The sequence below is a fragment of the Chlamydotis macqueenii genome, chromosome 2 (assembly GCF_036417535.1).
Source record: "Chlamydotis macqueenii isolate bChlMac1 chromosome 2, bChlMac1.mat, whole genome shotgun sequence".
NCBI classification, from domain to species: domain Eukaryota; kingdom Metazoa; phylum Chordata; class Aves; order Otidiformes; family Otididae; genus Chlamydotis; species Chlamydotis macqueenii.
The window spans coordinates 75,711,741-75,732,844 of NC_141557.1; the positions used below are offsets into that span (position 1 = coordinate 75,711,741).

At 38.8% G+C, this 21,104-nt stretch overlaps 1 protein-coding gene across 6 annotated transcripts in view; it reads left to right on the forward strand.

The window, feature by feature from the left end:
* PIGN (phosphatidylinositol glycan anchor biosynthesis class N) overlaps nucleotides 1–20,860 on the forward strand; it is a 101,349-nt gene extending 80,489 nt beyond the window's left edge. For 5 of the 6 annotated variants that reach the window (XM_086740334.1, XM_086740335.1, XM_086740336.1 and 2 more), the window contains 8 exons: nucleotides 1,604–1,706; nucleotides 3,881–3,967; nucleotides 6,448–6,503; nucleotides 6,991–7,066; nucleotides 8,377–8,450; nucleotides 11,240–11,282; nucleotides 12,993–13,045; nucleotides 20,457–20,860. In XM_086740334.1, the coding sequence (XP_086596460.1) occupies nucleotides 1,604–1,706; nucleotides 3,881–3,967; nucleotides 6,448–6,503; nucleotides 6,991–7,066; nucleotides 8,377–8,450; nucleotides 11,240–11,282; nucleotides 12,993–13,045; nucleotides 20,457–20,580 (616 nt within the window). In that variant the 3' untranslated portion in view covers nucleotides 20,581–20,860. Of the gene's footprint in view, nucleotides 1–1,603; nucleotides 1,707–3,880; nucleotides 3,968–6,447; nucleotides 6,504–6,990; nucleotides 7,067–8,360; nucleotides 8,451–11,239; nucleotides 11,283–12,992; nucleotides 13,046–20,456 lie in introns of those variants that run through there. The other variant, XR_015257643.1, reaches the window with a different exon arrangement.
* Nucleotides 20,861–21,104: the final 244 nt, after the last annotated feature.

The window sequence follows — 21,104 nt, forward strand, 5'->3', positions numbered from 1 at the left end:
GTCTTGCAGCAGACATTTTGCAATAGCTACCTCTTTGGATACTCTCATTTTAGATGAAGCATATATTTTTTTTTTTTTAAATTTTCTACCTCCTTTTCCTCCCACTTCCGCATGAAGATATTGATCGTAATCTTACTCATGTCCACACACACAGTCTTACACTCAACCTTCTTAGCCTGTCCTGGCTACTGAATAAAGCATGAATGTTATTCCCTTGGAGGCTGGTAAACTCCAAGACTTACTTTTTTTTGTATTTTGTATACTTTTTTTTTTTATTTTGGCCCTGCACCAGACCACTGAAATGCTGACTGTTCCCTGCTGTCTTCCTACAATGTTCAAATAGACCAACAAATTTTGGAACAATTCTTTAAAAAAAACAAACAAGCAAACAAAAACAAAAAGCCAACACCAAACCCAAAACAAACAATCATAGCAAAACCAGGGCACTCAGTGCCAACAGTATCCAATGTTTCTCTCCTCAGTGCTCTGTTATACCATGTAGTGGTATAACTCAGTGCATTGCCCAGATAATTACAGCACCTCTCTAGGTTCAGTAAAGTGGAAGTATTAAAGCCAGCTGAAGAGCATGGTTGCATACAACCAGTTGTCACTGACTCAGTTGAAGACATTCAATTTGTAGACAAGCGTTGACCGTTGTGACAATTGTAGGTACTTCTGTTACTGACAACCCCACCATTGTCATCTTCATGTTTAACTGCTTGTCATTCTGATAATTAAAGCAGAAATGTCTGTCAAGGATTTTTTTGTTCCAGTTTGAAGCTGCTTGTAGCTACACAAGTAGGGAGACAATACAGAAACAATATCAAAATTAACTGCAGTAATTTTCTTATTTTCAGACAAGTAAGTGTGTGTCCAAGGAGGGGAAAAAATAAAGGAGAGAAGTTACAATCTTGCCAGTATTAGTGTCATAGTCAGTGTCAGTATTATAATTTTATCCTGAAAGAAAAAAATGAGTGCAACTGAGATGTAGAGGGCAATGACAATCTACACCCATAAGTTACCTGGGGATTTTAATCTCTCATGTAAGTATACTCATAGTTTGCTGTGTTTGAGTGCCGTCTGAGCCAGAAGTACTCCTCTGAGATCAGGGGTCTAGCTGGAATAGCTTAGCTGCCTTGGTTAGAGTGTGACTTGATGCTGCTATTGCAATGGATTGGTATATAGTAAAGAAAAGGACATTTAACTTCAGTGAAACATAATGCTCTTTTTATTATACAGATGCCAAATGTGGTTTTTTTTCTTGTTTTGTTTTAATTTTATTCCAGTTTTGTTAAAATTAATCATGACACAAAAAGCACTCAGCCGATGTTGTGGCAGCCATCAAATGAGAAAATGGATGCAAAGCATGATAAAGCTGAAGCAGCTTCTGTTTCTCCTACTTTTAATGTTTAATTAATGTGTGCCTTTAAACTTCAACCAGCCAACTGTGGGTACTCCTCAGAAATGGGGAGAGAGGAGGGAGAATGCCACTAGGTCTTTGGTATATCATTTGTGTAAAGAAAAAAAGAAGAAACATGTCAGTATTTGAAGTTAAATAGTTGTTAGCAACTGTACTTATTAGGATTATTATGTTACTTTTCAGGTATGAAGCTCTGTTTCCACTGGTGCTGTTTGGTTTGATGTTTGTGTGGATACATATGGAGCAAGAAGCACTGCAGCACTATGGTCTTTCACGTAAACCAAAGGTAAAAGCTCCAGATAGCTGTATCAGGTTAATTATCAGCTTTAGCTTTTCTTTTTCTTAAGGATATAATAAATGTTCTGAGTGATTTTCACAGAGCAACACTTTGCATTTCTTTAAGGTTGGGAAGCCAGTACCAGCTGTTTTATAAAATAGGAATGTGACCTTGTAGGACAGACTTATAATTTATAAATTTATATTCCACATCAGAGCTATTTCTAGGAATGCAGGAAATCAGTTTGACTTCGTGGTGTGTTCTATAGGCTACAAACCTCTGTTAGTCAAGTGGAGTGCTAATTCAGCATAAAGTACAGTAACTTTCTTTAGAGTGAGTGCAATGTCACTATACTTTATTCTGATGGCAGAGTCACGAGTGTCCATGTGAAAAACTGAAAAGAAATAATTTGATTTCTGAAATGACTCCTAGGAAAAAACAGAAATCTTATTTGACTTTGTCCTGCCACTCTTCATCAAGGATGATGTTTTATTTCTGATTAGACAGATAAGGAGCTGGAGACTACATTGGAACTAGTACATTCTTGAATTTGCCCAGAGAGGGAGTTTTGTAAGAGGTATCGATGCAACTTCTTTCACCGTAAATATAGTATATTGTGTCTGCAATTTTCAAAGCCCGTGCTGCTCGCACTGCTTTTAGATTAGGTCAAGGGTTTAACAAACTGCGGCTATGCCATTGATTCGGTTGGAAGTGAAGTGCCTGTTGCAGAGCTGTCTGAGTGGACAGAGACAGGAAGGTGTGTACCACAGCTCTCCTCCGCTTCTCCCAAATGTTCTGGCCTTGGTGCAGGTCACAGAGAACCTCAGTACAGATGCATGAGAGTGGCCAGAGTCTCTTGCAAGAGAAGTGGCGGTACACATCTTTCCTTCCTTTTTCAGGTCATAATAATTAGGGAGAAGTGCCAGGAGGTGAAATCTGAGACAAAACAGTCACCAAAGTGGACCTGACACGTACCTTGGTTTTGTGTCTCCTACAAGGGGGACAATTTTAAAACTGAGAGAGAAGAGAATTTACGAATTTAAGGCTGAATATCAGAAATGAAAATAGGAACTGCTTTTTAATTATGCTGCATATACTTATGGTATTTTATGTGAGCATGTTTTGTAGTATCTTAAGTGACAGAGAATGTATTGGAATGTAAAAAAGTACAGTTAAGGTGAGGGCATGATTGCAATGGGAGGTTTCTAGCACAGCACAGTCATCTGTGGGACATACGTTCTCTTCCACTCCAGAAACCATTCTACCTTTTGCATCTTGTAACAAGGCATCTCTGATGCTTGCCTGCCTGGTGGTGGTCTGATGTTCTATTTGTTTTAAAATACAGTTCTATTAAAGCAGTATTAAACAGTTATGAACACTTTATTAATCATATGCAAATGAAAAGAACATAGGCGAGCTGTAATTAGGTTTTCTGTTGTCACTGTGTAGATCATGTGGCTTTGTTTTGGTTTCAAGTGAAAAGAACCATAATGCTCCCTCCTGGTTCCTGTTTTCAGGTTAGAAAAGTAATCCTTAGAATGCCTGTTAATGTATGACACAAAGTAAGCCTTTTATTAGAGAATACAGTTCAGTTCTCTAATGATGTGAGATTATTTTTAATTAAAATGTTGTCAGTGTTAAATGTATATTACTCAATTTTTTTCTTTTCCCTAGTGAAAAGGAGTTCATTGACCTCTTAAACTCTATGAAGACAATTTTTCTTGAGGTCAAGTGATATCGTGCTGAGAACTGAGTGAAGAAGATTAAGACTATTTTTGTATTCTCACTCACAATATAAGTCAACTGAGGATAATTGCAGTCTTTTATTTTTGTGGGTCTTCATCCACATGCTCATGTGAGGAGTGGAAGTGCGTGTGTGTAGGAGGAATATTTATGATGAATAAAGATGGTAATAAATCTAAGGCACAGAAGTTCATTTTCAGTGTAGATAACAGTGGAAGCTCCACTGTTCATTTGATCATCTCACTTGTACAATCTTTCTGGCAGATTCATTATAGTATAATGAAAATGTGGGAAAGGTATGCAGTCATTAGCATACTGCCACTGTAATCACAGTTGATAGGGAAAAGTAGGTTTATTTCTTGTTCCTTTCAGTAAAAATATGGTGGTTTTATCAAAGTACATCACTTGACATTAGGTATTGATTTCTGCTGTCTTTCCAGCTTGCTGTTTTCAACTTCGCCTATGCTACTGATATAACCCAGTTTCGACAGCTCCACCTAGACGATGTCCGCAGGTCTTTCTTCTTTGTATCCTTTTGCCAGTTGTTGCCTTCCAGGGAAAAGATGGATTTGTTTTAAAAGGCCTCGCAATCAAAATTTGGCCATTACAGTCAAACTAAACTACTTCTAAGGAGTCCTAAGTTTACATTTTGGGTGGAGGGAACTCATTCAACCTTCACAAGTCAGTTGGAAAAAGTGATATTTAACTTATTCTCATTTTCTGATTTTTAGAGTGTGGCAGTGTGTTGGAAGAAGATGTGAGGGGGCAGGCATTGGCCATGGCCAGCCAGACGAGTTGAGAAGGAAAGTTCCTGCAGAGTCTCATGAAACATGTTCCCAGAATCTAGTTCAGGATTATTTATATCACCCATGGTTTCAGCAATTAGAAATTGTTTGGGCTTGGGGGCATTTGTTCACTAACGCAGCAGTTATTTTGCATTACTGTAACTGAAACTGCTGCTGATTTTTTTTTTTTTTTTTAATGCTGTGCAGACTTGATAATGTTGTAATTTTTCTCATCCATCATGGGACTGCAGTTAAGTGAGAGGCTTTTGGCAGCAGGGGTGAGGAGTATGTAAGTGGGAGAGAAATTATGAGCCAGTCTAGAACATACAGGTTTCTAGTGCAGATGGGTTATCATAGCTCAGTACTGGTACCTATAAAAAGGCTTTATAGTTTGTAGAATAACCAAATCTGAGAGGGTGGATCATGGTCACAGACTCTGTGCTGTTGGGATTTGGGAGAGTGCTGTTGGACACTGGGAACCTGCAGCAGAGGAAGTGCAACAGATACCTCATTAAGTAGGCAGTTCAGCACTAAGGAAGGAGACAGGAAGAATTGCTGGATGTTGAACGTTTGTGTTTGCTTTAGAATATACCTGAAAAGCAGCTGAGACAGCTTGCAGTAAATTTATTGCTTTCATTTGCTATTTTGCTATTTAAAAAAAAAAATATAAGCTAACTTTTAGTAAAGCTACTGCTGTCTGTCAGATCCTAAAAATTAGCCAAAACAAAAATCAAACCATCCAATTGTATTTTTTAAAGCTCCAGCATGGTACTACTTTAATCTAGCACTTGAATGTAGCACTACTTTAATTTCATCTTAATCTAAAACACATGAATGTATTTTGTTCAGCTCCTGAAAAAATACATAATTTGCAGGTCCCTTTTGCAGAGACCAGGTATTATAAGCACCTGCTCAAAAGATGTTGTGGCTTTTTTAATTTAGATGCTGTTTAGTGTTTAAAAATAGTGGTATTAGAAGCAGCTTTTTCTACTAGAGCAGTCACAGAGCAGCTATGGCACTGTGAGCTGTGTGTGTTAAGACTGTCTCGGGGTTCCTCTGTAGGGCCAAAAGTCAGCATGTGCTTGAGGGATCTTAAAGCCTGATCTTCCAGAAGAAAATCCAGATTGCTTAGCGTAGCATTTTGATTAGACCTATGTGCTGCTGCTATTTTTTGTTTTATTGCAGAACTGTTGTTCTTATAAATCTTAACTGACAGAATTGCACTATGCTGTTAGACTGCTGTGTTACTAAACTTGAAATGATGTGATACTCTTGGGAGGCATAATTTCTTTAGTTATGCTGACCAAATCCTTCCAAAATATTGCATGCAGAATCCCAACAGTTCTACTGAACAGTTGGTAGCAAATTGTTTATGCGGAGACTGAAATGATCCAATGCAGAAGCTATAACAGGAGTGGAAGGACCAGAGGGAACTCTGGCAACAGCAGCCGTTAGTAGGGACTAACCCTCTGCCTGATGCAAAAAAGCACTTAAAAGCCATTCTTCGACTGAAGAGATGTAAGCTATAATGGCTCCCGGAAGGCTCAGGAGGTAGAAAAATATCTTTCATGGGCTCATATAGCAGCAAGTGTTGTACCTAGCTGAAAACAGTAGGGTTTATAAAAAAAAACCTTACAGCTATACAAATACTGCCAGAGTTGTCCTCCCTCCCTCAAGTAAGGAGAACACTGGGAGTCCCGTCTTGCAGTGAATAGACTCAGCATAACCTTTGGACAACAAACCTATGGGAGGGATAGCATAGGAACCTTTAGTCTTGTTCTGTAGCCAACTACTTCTTCCATGGTCAATTCCTCAATAAAGCCATCTCTTTTGGAGGGCAGTATGCATGCTTATGTCATTACCTTCTGCAAAAGCGTTTGAATGTGCAGCTGGGATAGTAGTCCAGCGGTGTTCCTATCATGCTAGGTAGGGGCCCAGAAAAAAACAAGCTGCAGCTTTCTGGCAGGAGCTTCAAGACAAGCTCTAAAATCTTACCCAGATAGTCTCTGTCTTTTAAAATCGCCATAGTCATGTGTGAAAGCTTGGGTAGACTTAGGCAGTACTTTGGATTTCTTAATGCAATGTAAAGCTGTAATAGTGGGTCAGCTTCTTGTAGTTTCTTAGTAGGATTTTGAAAGTAAATTGGAATGAAGGGGGGAAAAAATACTGGTTTAGTTTTGCTGCAACCATTTCTGTGGTGTGTTTTCCTTAAATATATCTAGGTTTTCTTCATAGTGACAGCCTTTTTTGGCACTGGAAACATAGCTTCTGTTAACAGGTAAATTTTTTAATTTATTTGAGACACAGGGTACAAAAAGTTCTTCCAGCAGTTGGTGTACTAAATATAAATTTGGTTAGCAAAATCAGGGCAGCAGAATTAAAGCAATAATCAGTGGAATAATAATAACAATTTACTTAGTTTCTACTCTCTATAACATGTTCCCGAGGAGCCTGAGCTTGTGGATGACAAGGTCATCTCAGTTTCCATTAGAAGTTACAGGCAGTGTCAGCAGAGAGAGCTCGACTGATCACCAACAGCGTGGCACCTCGAAAGACACAAGCAGGGAAAAATTGTACAGAAAGACAAGTGAGGTAGTCTGTCCTTGCTTATTTAATATTTGAGCAAGAGATGAGAAAGTCGGAAGCGTTGTTTTATAATGTGTATATGCACAGTGCATTACAGCAGTAGCTAAATTCTGGTTTTTTCTTTAATGGAAGATGGCATTTCAAGGATATGTTGTAATGTCTTTTTCATGTTTCTCTAGTTTTGATCCTGCTTCTGTCTATTGTTTCTTGACTGTGTTCAGTCCCTTTACGATGGGAGGCTTGCTTCTGCTAAAGGTTAGTAATCTTACCTTAGTGAAATTTTCTCTAAGAACTGTTTAGTAAATGACGTAATGTACACAGTTGCTACTTTGCAATTTACAAAAACATGTATCTGTATATATTTGAGTATTAGCCTTCTTAACCATGTGTGAAGCTTTCAGCCTTTTTACTGTTTCTAGTGATGGATCCTTCGGTTTCCCAAAAGAGAGAAGCTAAATTACATGGAAGTATAATTTAACTGCATTAGATCAGCTTATTATATTAAAATGGATATTTTAAATGTTGAAAAAACTTACATTATTTAAGAAATTATAAGCTTTACCTATAGTATAATATCTACAGAAACATTGAGGATATGTATATATTTCATTAGCTGTATCTACATTACATTAAGTACAGGCTTTGAATACTCTACTGATTTGGTTATTTTACAAAGAAAATTATTTTTTATATTTTTTAATAGTCTGTCAAAGATTGGATAGCACTTGTTTGCAGGCAAGGTGTGGGAGCACTTTTCTAATATTTGAGTAAAGGATCTACCAGAGAGGTAAAGAGGCAAACAGGAAGGGAGACATAGAATTTATGGGTTATTGCTAAAATAAGCAGTATTTCCTGCCTCTGTCTTTCTACTGCTACTGTCTCTGAGAAAGCAGACTTAAGTTACGGGCATACTGCGTGTTATACTGCAGGATGTAAGTCAATAATGCAAACCTTCTGGATGTGTGAGAACAGGTTTTAGCAATGGATTTACATTACTAACTTTAGGATTATGAGTCAACTTCAGAAAGAGTAAAAGGCAACATTCATGTTTCTAATTTCTTTGGTTTGTTCTTAATTTACCGAACTGTTTACATTTGCTTGACTTGGCTTTGGGAGGGGCAGTGTGATCCCTGCCTTGCTGAATACATTCTATATTCAAATGTTTTTGTGGTTGAGACGAGATTGTCCTATTACGCTTGGAGCTCTGCAGCCTGTCACATGAGATATTGGATCTGAATAGGTCTGTCTTTGGGCCTTGATGAAGTGTTTATCACTAGTGCTAAAATGGATAAATGAAGTGAGGATCATTAATGTGTTTTAATTACATTTTTCCATATTGCCTCATGGCTTATTTCACTGCGGTTCAGCTATGACCATGGAAAGGGGTTTTTTATTCATTTACTAAACGTGCTTCCTGCAAAATCAGTTTCTACTTTTGCCAATATTTTATTTTTGTAACATACACATTCTGTGATAATTTCAAAAGCAGGAAAATGTTTCCACAACCTGACAGGTTGTTTTGTAAATATGACTATAAACCAAAATGTAGCTTGTGTTTTAAACAGGTTGTAATCCCATTTGTTCTGGTATCATGTGCTTTCGAAGCTGTTCAAGTCACAACACAACTGTCTTCTAAGAGGTACAGTAAGTGCTATATTTCTACATTAGTAATGATTTCAAATCTATTTTGCAAGAATTCAGAATTGTAAAATCTCAATCTAAATTTTAAAAAAAGAAACAGTAGATCACTTTGTTACTTCTATTTGTTATTATGGTTTCGGTTTTTGTTCAGTATTTTTGCAAACTCAGGAATTCTTTTCTTAGTGATAAATAAGTATAAATGGAAGTGTTGGCCCTGTCTGAAACAATCAGATATTTAATATTCTTTGTTGACAATACACAGAAGGAGCACTTTACCCCTGTAATGTAGAAAAATTAGCAGAATTTAAAGTCTGGTTTTTGTTTTATATTGCATCTCTGCCTATAGTACAATATTTGAAAAATAATCCATTTATAATGCAAACAATTTACAGCTTTGTAGCACTGACCTTACCACAAATAACATTAAAAAAAAGAGAGAGAAGGCTGTATGCCCTTCCATTGCAGCTTAATGCTTCTCAGATGTGTTCAGTATTACATATTTTTTACAGTAGAACTAGATGGCTGCCGGAGTGCTGTATCTGGACTTGAACTCCTCTCACTTTTTTCACTGTCTAAAGACTTGTTAGCCCTCCCTCCCCCTTTCAGTGCACCCAGTGCACATGACTGAATCCTCTGCTTATCGTGTGGGACTATCAATGGTGCTGAAATGGAGGAGGTCCCTGTCAGCCATGTGGTTTTGAGTTTGTCACCTGGGATGTTGCGTGGAGTTGACAGAAAGTCTTGCTGGACAGTGTCACGGGGACCACAGGGTCTCTGTCCTGCATATTGCTCAGCTGAGCAGGAGGAAGCTGCCCTTACTCGGTGTGATGCCCTGTGCCTTTCTGTTTGTTTTCATCCTGCCTGTGCACTGCCTGTTATCTACTTATACAATGCCACCCAGTAATAACGAGGGGCATGTCAGCCCAAAATCTGACTGCTTTTTCAAGAGGAAGCACAAAGCTCATCCCTTTCACCTTCTCTGCCTTAACTGTGTGTGCAGCGTACTTGGGCTGTCCCTGGACCCCCAAGGAAGGATATTGGTCCTTCTCACTAAGGTTTATACAGAAGCAAAGCTGTGTTGAGGAAGCGAGGTTGCTCAGAAGACTAGCTAGCAATTTATGCTTCTAGGGCTCAGGCATCATAAAGGTCAGCATTTCCTAACTTGTGAACACTTGCCTTGGCAGCACCAGTGATATTGCAGGCTTTTATGGAATGTGCATCTGAGTGTGTGAGAGGGGAAACGATACCAATTTCTTAAACCAGGAGACGTGAGAATGTCTGTGCCACTTTATGAGGCTGTGTATTTGTGCCGGCTTCATTTAGCTGTGCTCAAGTAACAATAGCAGTGATACTGCCACAGTGGCAGCCTGGGAACAAGGCAAAAACCACAAGATATGCCCAGGATCCCTGAAGAGGTTGCGCTCTGATTGTCAGCGCATCCTGAAGTCTGTGCTGCACTCGTTATTGCTCTTGCTGTCCCTGCTAGATAAATTAAGCCATCACAGGGGACAATCTTGTCTTTGTAGTGTATAAACATACCCTGAAATTAGTGTTGTCCTTCTGTTGAGAAAGGCTTCCTCCAGTTCAGAAGGGCAAAAAGTAGATTTTTTGCAATTTGGACAAATTGCTCCTAAACTCCCCATTTACAGATTAAAGACTTTTTTTTTTTCCTGCTGTTCATGGGGAATGTTCTGTCAGAATATGTTCATGGAGCTTGCCTGTGAAAACAGCCCTTTAGCTGAGTGCCTCCTAGGCACTATAAGATTACAACATCTGATCTGGGCCATAGGTAGGTGGCCTTTCAGTGCATCTGAGATACAGTTGGTTTGTTGTGTCCTTATTTACTAATGAAGCAAAGCTGATGTAGGCAATATCAGAAACTTCCTCATCAGGAGGCATTGGTATGGATGTCCCCCCAGTACATGCTCATGCAACACTGCAGCATTTCCCAAAAAAGTTTTGTGGATTTGTGATGGTAGTACTGATAAATTAACTGTATTCTAGTTAAATACGTCTCTGTTAATGGGCTGGCTGTTTGCAGCATTGCTTCATTGTCATTAACTTAGAAACTAGTTTTAACCAGTTATAGCAATTGCTTTCGTGTAATTTAGGATTTACACAGTTTAATGAAAAGAAGATTAGATTCATGGGTGAAAAAATAGCTCTGTGCACTCCCTTCTGGTTCCTTCTACTGGCTGCAGCTTGCTTTCCAGAAGTAATCTGCCATCTGACAGAGAGGACTGTGGGTTTGGGAGCACACCACCAAAATGTTGGGTGTTCCCAGAGCAGCTTATGGGTGCCCAGACATCTGGAAGGTGGGTGAGCCACCATCTTTAGCAGCCTCCTACCCACCAGGGTGGTTTTGAGGATAGGACCAATTAGCTCAGGTGTCTGGCTCTGCCAAACAGCTTTGCTCACTTTTTAGTCTGCTTCTAAATCAGCTTTAACTGGCATATGAGCTCCCTGCATCAGGAATGGGCGGGTGCTCTTTGTAAGATGCTCTTGTTCTCCAAAAAATGACTTGTGTAGGTTTGTCTGTTGCGAAACTGAAACTCTGTTAATATGAAATGTCTTTTTCAAGCAGGATGGGATTACAAATGCCAGATGTCCTAGTCATATATTTTAACTGTTTCTCGTATATTGCAATGTATCTGAGCGATTGCAAGACAAGTGCAAGAAATTGTATCTTATTTTAATTTCTTTATGGGGATTTTAATAAGCTTTGTAACATCTATGACCATGAATAAAGATTGATGGTCTGGTTCTTTTTTTTTTTCCTCTTTGCAGCCTTTTCCTCCTTGTCCTTGTGATTTCAGACATTATGGCTTTGGTAAGTTGTTGTTGCACATTCTCTTCAAATTAAATCAAGAAGCAGAGGGCTCTACTAACTGTCTAGAGAGATCTGAATTTGTTTCAGACTTCAAAGTTTTTGTAACTAGGGCAGTGAATTGGATTGAAATCCTAGCATGATTTAGAGATAAAACTCCTCCAATCACAGCTTTTTGAATTTCATGTAATTAATGCTTCTGAAGAAGCAATATTCTCATCATAATAGGAGACAAAAATGAAGTTATAAGTTATCATTCTGAGTTTTTCATGTGCTTTCCAATCAAATTCCTTGGAAGAATTTAAATAAGAATATCAGTTTTAGCTGTGTGCCAAGTTTAGTTAATTTTTCACGAATTTTGAACCTTTTACTCACCCCACCTTCCCTTGAAAAAGAGAGGAAAAGGAGAAATGCATTACCCACCAGCTCTGTTAGGGTTGTCAGAATCCAGGAGATCAGCAGCGTCTGAAATGACACTTTTTGTGCCCTTTGTAATTAGCTGTTAGGAAGTGCTATTTTCAGAAAGCTTGCATCCACAAACCATGCTAGCTAAAAGAACCCAAAGCTGAACATAATTTTTCTAGATTAAAAGTAAATTTTTGTTGCCTCCTCAAGTGGTTTTCAACCCAGCAAGCAGTGCCCCTGGATATCACAAAGTAAACAAAGCAGCAGATAGAGCTGGTGTTCTCACTTTGTACATGCTGGTTTAGTTTTGTCCTTTTGGAGTCAGCATTCCTGATGTGATTTCCTTGTACAGTGTGATCTGTGGATCTCACCTGATAAGAAAAACTGTAAGTAAAAAACCAAGTGATGACTAATTTGTCTCTAGAGTGAGAATTTGAGAAGGTATAATTTTGTGTAGTTTCAAATAAATCTGTATGACTAATCTCATTTTTTATAGCTTCCGCAGGAAAATTATTAAACTACCAGTAAACCACACTCATAGCATTTCACTAATAAAATCAATCGAACTAGACCAAAAAGAAGAGTGCAGGCATGTACTGGTGTGTGCCAAGCCCCAGTTTATCCAGGTCTTATCTCACATATTCTCCTGTTTTGGTTTAACTATTTAAAAACAATTAGTAAATATGTACTTGGTGTACAAAACAAAATGTTACCAAAGAGGTTTGATGTGCAGGAGATCTTTATATACAAAGAAATTAGAAAGTTGACAGGAAAAAAAAATGAGAAAGAACTGGTTTGTGGTCTTAAATTAATGTGGCCACTAACTAGAATTTGGGGGATTCACTAATAGGGTAAGTGCTGTCTTCCTCCAACATAATTCCCATTTTACAGGTGGAGAACTGCCAGAGTTGCCCAAAGAAATTTGTGGTGGAATTTCATGAAAATAATATGTAGCCTTCTGTTTGGCACTAGGTGTTATTTGCTAGGTGTTATTTGAGATCCTGCTATTTCAAGCAATAAGGGGGCTTGGCTTTTTAATTGAAAAAGCTGTCTGCTGGTGATCTTGTTTCTTGCAAGCCCAACTTGACAGAACTTAGTCCTTCTTTGACTGTTTGTGTTTGATGCCATGTTAACATCTTTTTCTGGCTCCTAGACTATGGTCCAAATGAGCATTCCTGGAAAGATCTTCCCCTTGTTCTACTTGAAGAATTAGAAACTTGGAATAAACAGCCTGAAAACATGGTTCTTAATTTTGTGTTTCAAATTGTGCAATGTTGAGGTACTAATCAAAGTTGGTTTATTTCCTAGCATTTTTTCTTTTTGGTTAAAGATTATGGAAGCTGGCTGGATATTGGAACAAGGTACAGTTTGGGTTTTTTTGCCTCCATTGCATTTTTAAAAGGTTCATAGGTTAATATTGTTGTTTATCTACTCAGAACTCTTGTAATTTTTTCCAATTACTCTCTTTAATCAAATTCTTCAGTGATGTTCCCTGTATTAAAATGCATGTGCACGTGTGTGTGCACACACATATACAGGTACATATATCCCAAGCTAAAACTTGCATCTTAAAATCTGTTCCAGAGCAACATGGAGTAAGTAATGAAGATAGCATGGCAAGAAATACAGTTAGTAGGATTTGTTAGATTTCTAAAGAACAGTAGTTACACACACACAAAAAATTAATTACTGTTTTGCATTTTAATTAGTTGTAATTATTGTTAAAATAATTGTTAATTGTCTTTAATTTAGTTGAGCCTCCATATATAATCCTCTGTGAATTAATGAACCTTGTGCAAATATGTTGGTGGCTACCAAGACCCTAGTTTATCCTTCCCCTTGTTGGGGAAGAGTAAATTTGTAGCATTTAAACATAGAAATCACAGCTAAAATGAGAGAATTTTTTGGCATTGAGTTGTACTGGCCTCCACAGCACATCATGGGGTAGGCTTTCACCTGTGCAGTCTTATTTGTGAATAGTCCAGAAATAACAAATACAAGGAATACACATTTCAGATTTGCCTTTCCTCAGTTGTGGAAATAGATAATATGCTGTAATAAGCTTAGTGGGGAATGCGTTGTTAATAATCCAGCCAATGTGGTCACTTGACACTGTTGTTTAAACAGAAGTTGAATGGGGACCCATTGTTAATATTCTCTTTAGTCAATGTTTACTCTGTGCTGTGCTGAGCTCCAGCGCATGCGTGCGTGCATATACACATGCGTGCACACGCGTTCTGCCTGTTTTCTTTGGAGGTTCAAATTTCTGCTTTTAGCTGCCTTTTTGAAGATTCCTGATGGGGGAATATCCAGTTAGATCAAATAGTGGAAACGATGCTTTAACATCACACTTCCTTACTTTTGTCAGTTTGTGGTAAATCAGATGGTCTCGTCTCTTGGTTTGAATTCATATACAGATTTAGAAGGATAGTAAAGACCTTAGAAAAGCCATGTTCTGCTGGATAAGAAGCTTTCTAATTGGAAGTTAGCAAGCAAAAATATAAATTTTTACAAGTACCAAAAAACTTCCTCTCTTACGTAAGGTCTTCATAGTGTAGAGATTTACAATGGTGATAGATTGTTGGATCCATTTCAGCTGGAAGTTTGCCTTATCACGAAGAGTTTAGGGGACCTCACTATGGACAACCATAATTCTGCCTCTCCATGTGTGTATTCTGAGCACTGAAGAAAGCACTGAAAAAGTCCTTCCAAAAGAGTAATTAGTGATTAATTTTTAACGTGGTAATGCATAACGCTAAGGCAGCCTTAAATTTGTCATTACTTCACTTTTGAGTGCTTCCCTTTGCCACCTACATTATTTTATTGTAGTCTCTTTATATGTGTGTTATATGTATGTGTGTGTTTGCACATAAGGTAAAAATTATTAGAATGCATAAGAAAAGAGGTGAATCCATAGGCACAGAACTGAAGTGGTCCTTCTTTTACCTAGCATGAGCTATATTTTGGTGCCTGAACCTTCTCTGAGCAGATTTCTGTGTGATCCTCAAGCTTGGCAAAATTAGCAGGCAACAGCAGAAGACTTTTGTTTGTTTGTTTATTCCTGAAAGGGAAGATGAGCTTCATGGGGTTTTGGGCAATTCCCAAAACCAGTGGGAGAGAGATACTAACAGGACTCTTTCCTGTCCTCCTGTTACAACTGCAGTGACAGCTCTGTAGCATTCCCATTGCAGTGTTGTCTGTTGTTGCTCTGACAGCAAGGTCTGAAAATATCCTATCTCAGTTGACATTTAAGGTATTGCCAAAATTTTCTCAAGAAGGGTGAATCAGTTAGGGAAATGATGGTTCTGTTTTGTTTGTGCTTCCCCCCCCCCCCCCCCCCCCCAACTGTTTGTATCTCAACAAAACCTGTGTAGGATTTCATGGAACAAAGAATAGGAGCACCCTTAAGGATAGCTATTCTCATCTTTTTATTCTTTCTTTTTTTTTTTTGTGGCACTGATAAGGTTGTGTGCGTGTGTGCGTGCCTGCGATTATCAGGGTTCATTTTATATTACTAGTTACCACATCATTGAAATCACAGATGGAAAAGCAGTAATTTAATTGTCCAGTGAAGATTCATTCCTCTGAAGTCTGTCAGAGTCCCGTGGTATATGTGCTGCATTCGCAGAGCTTCCGATGTATTTCCATACTCATTGTGGTGATAGCTTTCTATGGATTTTCTAATTACCACACTTCAAAACTTTTGTGTGTCCTGTCTCTTATTAAGAATGTGCAAATTCAGTGGGAAACCCTCATTAGGCAATACTTAAGTTTTTCAATACCAGTGCTAAGAAGTTTCTGGTGTGTAAGAGCTGATTTTAAATCCCTTGTGACAAAAAGACAGCCTTCACTGCTATTTTATGGTGATGCTTTGTTTCCTAGTGGATCTATCTCATTGTTTGGAAGTAGAGTTTGTTTACTGAACTGACTTTTTTTTTTTTTTTTTTGGAATTTCACCTCTAATTCTTGGCTTTTACATTTCATTCTAGCACACCTTACATTCTACCTCAGCTTAGCCTCATTACATGTCACTTCACTGTGCCTCAATAATGTTGTGTCTTTATTCTCCCAGTTTAATTCACCATCCCACTTAAGTGCTGTCTTGAAATGTAAAGAGATTTCTACTTTTCCCACTCTTCCAGATCATTAATGAAATGCTGAGCAACAAAAGATTCAACGGACAGTCCTGTATTACCACATTCAGCAAATTATCAATGCACTATTGAATCCTTCCTCTCAGTAAATTATCAATTACCATATGTATTGATGGCTTCTTAGAAAGTCTTCAAGTCCCTTTGCTTATTGGTCGTGCTAAAATCAATGTGGACTTGTTTTTCAGAGAGTGTTTTTCATTATTTTGATATAATAACGAGATAGTAATCTTGCAGTGAATGCAGAACTCATAGCAGTGGCTTACGCAAGCTTCTGAGGTCTGCTAACCTTACCCTCTACCTATATATCTTGAGGTCACTCTAAATTGCATCATATGCCCTAGAAGAACACACAATTACATTTCATAAAAATACTAATGCAGTTTTCCTAGTATTTTTGATGTCTCAGTGTGTAGTATGTGATGATGAGAAGTTTGTTCTGACAGATTCTTTTCATTTTGAATAACAGAGAAGTGGAATAGCTAAGCTTTTTGGCTTCTTTGTCACTAAAATAATTTCTCTATGGCTTAAAAGGTGTGTTATCTATAGATAGAGAGGCCTTTAAAGCCCACTGTATCTGTTCAGTATATGCAATTTGTAAATAACTGTATATTCTCATAGTCAAGGTAAACCCTAAAGCTTCTTTGTATAACAATATTATATAGTTTTGTACAGACACATAATGTAGTACTCCTACCCTGTTTTATAACTATTGCTGGGAGATAAAGATACAATCTTAACTGTTCTGCAGTTTCAAAGTTCAGGGGACGTAGATACAGCACAGGAGACTGGTTTTTAGATTTTAGGATAACAGATTTGGTTTCAGGTTTGGGATGCTGGGGCTTCTAGGTCTGACTATTAAAACAAAGGTCTTGTAACTAAGAGGAAGGCAGTCTTTACTAACAATTTCTAAAACATGAGCTAGGAGTGGTGTGCTTTGTGATTTGTTTTGTGTGAAACAGAGGAGAGAGCATGAGATCCTGGCTGGAAATGCAGTAGACTTTAAATTCAGAATCTAAATCTGGGATCTCAGTGTGTGCTTTGGAACAATCCTGCAGTTCAAAGTAGCATGTCATGTAGAAATAAGTTCCTCGACCTTTTCTGGAGAGTGCTCTTCCAAGTCCTTGCATGAGCTGTTTTTGTTTTACTTGTTTTATTTCTAGTTTTTTAATTGCTATGGTAACTTACTCCATCTTCCTGTCTTCCCAACTTCTAATCAGCTCTGCCATCTTAGAAATTAGGCTGTCTTGAGAGAAAGCCACATTTTGGGGCAGGATTGATTTACTCCCCTCATTTTTTACTGATCTTTGATTCTTCATGTTGATTAGTACTTCTCACCAGTGTACACTGTCACAAACAAAGCCAGGAGATCGTAGTACTTCATGTGTTCTCCTTTTGGTTCCTTACCACCAAAACAGTTGTCTTCCTCCCTGATACAAAATTTTCCTAGCACCAGCTTTGCCTGTTGACCTTGATCCATGCATAAGGCACTCACCTTTCCATTGAACAGTGCTGCCTTACCTTAGATCATCTGTCATCTCCTACAGCAGCTACCTCTTCTCTACTATTACCTATCCCTATCCATCTCATCTTTTATAAGCATTGCCCCACTATACTTTTCTCTTGTACCTCTTTAATGTCTCTTCTTCCTCCACATGGATCTAACTTGTCTGGAGCTTAGAATCTTGGTCTTTTTTTCTTATTAGCTCAGGTTTGACTTCTGATGGAGGAGGCTTGTTTTGAGAATTACCCACTTCACTCTGACTACAGATCCAGTCAAGGGCGCAGTTCTGGGTTGTATAGGGATCAAGATTTTGCCATTGCAGTTGCGGCATATACCTGTAAGAGTCTTGCTTTGTTTGTTTAATTACAGCATTACCCCAGCCTGAGAACTAATTTACCAAGCAGAGTTGCCTGCAGGCACTGCAGTACCAGTTGTTGATAGCCCCAGAAATGTTGGCTGTTTGCAATTATGTGACAAGTAGGCTGAAATTGCTTTTAATTGTACTCTCTGGCATAATATATATATACTTCCTTACTCTGAACATCTGATATTTTAATAAAGGAGCATAACTATTCAGCCTTGTGCGGTCAGGCAGGGAAGAACTGTGTGCAGCACTCTGTTCTTTACAAAAGGACGGAGGACCCAGTCTCTTGACTGACAAGTAACTAAGCAGAGTTTTTGGAGACTTTTGTCCTTTGAGAAAGCCCCTCTCTATGCCCCACAAAATCATTGATTAGTACCTATGTCTGGAAAAGCTCCTTTTGGGTCAGATAGATAGGAGCTCAGATGCCTGTGTAAGGGTCATGCTGGTGGCAGCAAGTTGCCAGTCCTCTGGTAACTGTCTCAGGACGTCTGTAGAAATAAAGGCACAATCTTCATTTGGCTTCTGATTTGCGGTTTTCTCATTCAAGCTTTCTTTGAAAGCTAGAAGGAAAGTGGTGTTGCTGCTTACATGGAAAAAGTACAGTTCTGGTGCCTGGTGAGAAGGAAAGCTGAGGTGTTACCAGTAATGAATGCATGAGATATTAAGCCATCCAGCTGCTTACCAGAGTGGTTGTTCCCTTAAGAGCCATGCAAACTTCTGTACCTGTGGTGCTTGTACAGTCCCCGTGGCCACATTACTCCACGAAGATAACTGCAACAAGAGTTTGACTTTCAGTTGGCAACATGTCCTTTCCCATGGAGAACTGAGACTGAGCCTTGAACACACCCAGGTGGTCTTCCAAGAGCGGCTCTTGAGGGAGTTGTGTTATCTCTGTTATTGTAAATGAGCTGTGACCTATGAATTCTGAAGTACACTGACCAGGTGGAAGTATGCTTTGTGCCTGACTTCGTGCTCTCACTGTGTCTTGTTACACATTCCCCACAGAAGCAGGGCAGCAGTATGGCTCTGGTAGGTGTGCTGCTGTGCTTAGCTAAAGCTGAAGGGAGGAGATGCTTCTAGGAAAGGCATGTAGGAAAGATGGCTCCTGACTGATATTTTAAACCTTGAGTTGTTCACATTAGTGAATGTTTTCAGTTGCTCTGGATACAGGTAGGAGTTGAGTTTACAGCTGCAGGGGTGAATGATGTTTGTTGAGGTCTGAGCTTATTTATACCAGTGGATTGTTGTAATTGATTTCTTAAAACTATGTATTTTGAGCAATGTATTTGTGAGAAGGTTGAATTAGACTCAACTGAAAAAGAAAAATCTTGTAGCATGAGCCAAGTTGGTTTCAGTGTTCTCCATCCACTCGGGTCAGGACCTGGCTCCTTTGGTTGCTGGTATCCTGGCTGTGGAAGAGCTCCCGCTCATGAGTTAACTTTTTGGATTGCTTTTGTTCTCTCACACTGATTAGTGGGCCAGCTTTGTTAGAAGCCAGTGCTTCTCCACTTCAAAGAGCTAAATTGCACTAGGCTAGCACCAGCGTTGTCACAGTCTCAGGGTTGTGAGGATTGATAGCTAGGTATTATGAGCTTTACTGCTCTTCCTGGCTAAACTCTCCTAAACTCTCCAGCTGAATGAGTCCTCTGGCAGAAATTCCAGGTCATTAAACTGGCAAGTGCTCCTTTCAATCCCTTTTTGTGACTAAACTCAGACTTCATCAAGTCTGAAGTTATTCTGCTCATCCTAAAGATCTCATTTGCTTTGAAATAGTGAGTATGGGTGCATCAGGAGGTGTGGGTTCTTCACATGTCAGAATGCCAGTATCTTCAGTAGTCCCAGGAAGAAACAAACAGCTGCACTGGATGCGGTCATGGACACAGGTGTAGCAGTGTTTCATCTGAAACTGTAGCCTGAAATGTCACTAGATTTGGAAAAATCTAAATTTCTTGATGGCTGGTGGTTTATGTAACAGCTTGATTCAGACATAGAACGCAGGATGCTGAATGACCTAGGTCAAATCTCAGTCTGACCCTAAACAGCCCATCTGTAACACTAATGAACATCAGGTACCAGAGGAAGTAGTGTGAGAATTCGAGCAAATGGGGAACAAGCTCTCTGCTTGTTATCCTTTTAACCATTGGTGACTTAAGGACTTCCTAACCCAGAAGCTGCATCTTCATATTGTGTTTACTAGCCACTCTTGAACTGATTTGTTTAGTCTCTTTGAAACTGTGTGTTACCACAGCAGTGAATTCTGCAATTTTTAGAAATGTTGAGTGAATAAATAGTGGGTTCTTTTTCTAAAAGCTGCTCATCATTGGAGTGGTGTTTTCTCTAGAAAATTGCAACTAGCTGACATAAATATCTGAGTTGTCTTATTACCAGGGAATGTCTACCTGATGGCAAGTTCTCCCTAAATTCTGTGTTATCAGTCCACAGCAAAATGGAAGTTTTGCAATGGTTTCAGTCACATACGTTGAATTACCCACTGGAGTGAAAAAAATAAACCCAGTACCTCTTACTTGGTATGCATTCAGTTGTCACAGACTTCGGTTTTTACACAATATTGCTGGTATAATAGTTGTCTTCTGGGAGCAGCATATATAAAATGACATACTAGGCCAATAATTAGGCCTAGTTAAAGAGAAAAAGTATTCAGGGGGTTGTTTATGTCAGGGGTTGGTTTGGTTTTTTTTTTACTCTGTAAATTTGCATTTTTCTCATTTCTTTTATCTGTCTCCTCCTTGCAGCATTAGCCACTACGTCCTAGTGATGTCACTGACCATATTTATGATGCTGATGAATGGACTGGCCCAGCTGCTAACTACAAAGAGACTTGAACTTTCCAGAAGGACTAAACACCATACCATGTGATAAATGTTCCTGCCTTGTTTCCATCCTCAGGCTTCTTCTGAACCAACCTCCACCTCTGGAATGTAAATATAAGTTAACGGACTAGAGTGCCAGAATCCCATGCAGGGATCAGAGTACTGATACAGATTAAGTGCTATCCTGTGACCGAAATTTGCATTTGGAGATTGCCATTTAGATCTCAGTGGGGCTAAAAAAGCCTCAGCTTTATTCTCCAAGTGTACATATTTATTGAAAATAAAAACAGCAGTAAAGTTCTTTATCAAATAAATAGGTGACCATCTTTTGGGGTTTTTTTTGGTTGTTATAACTTGTCTGCCAGCTGCTTGTCTCACACATGCTCGCTCTCATTAGGAGTCTGCAAAGTCCTAGCTTCATTTCATGTTTCGCATAAGCATCTCGCAGATGAAAGCGTAAATGAAATCAGTCTGGGCAGATCACTGATTTGTATGTAGCTGATGCAGCATACGTATTGGAGTATCTCTGAAACTGGCTGTGCTGTGTCAATGTGTGTGTGAGAATATGTT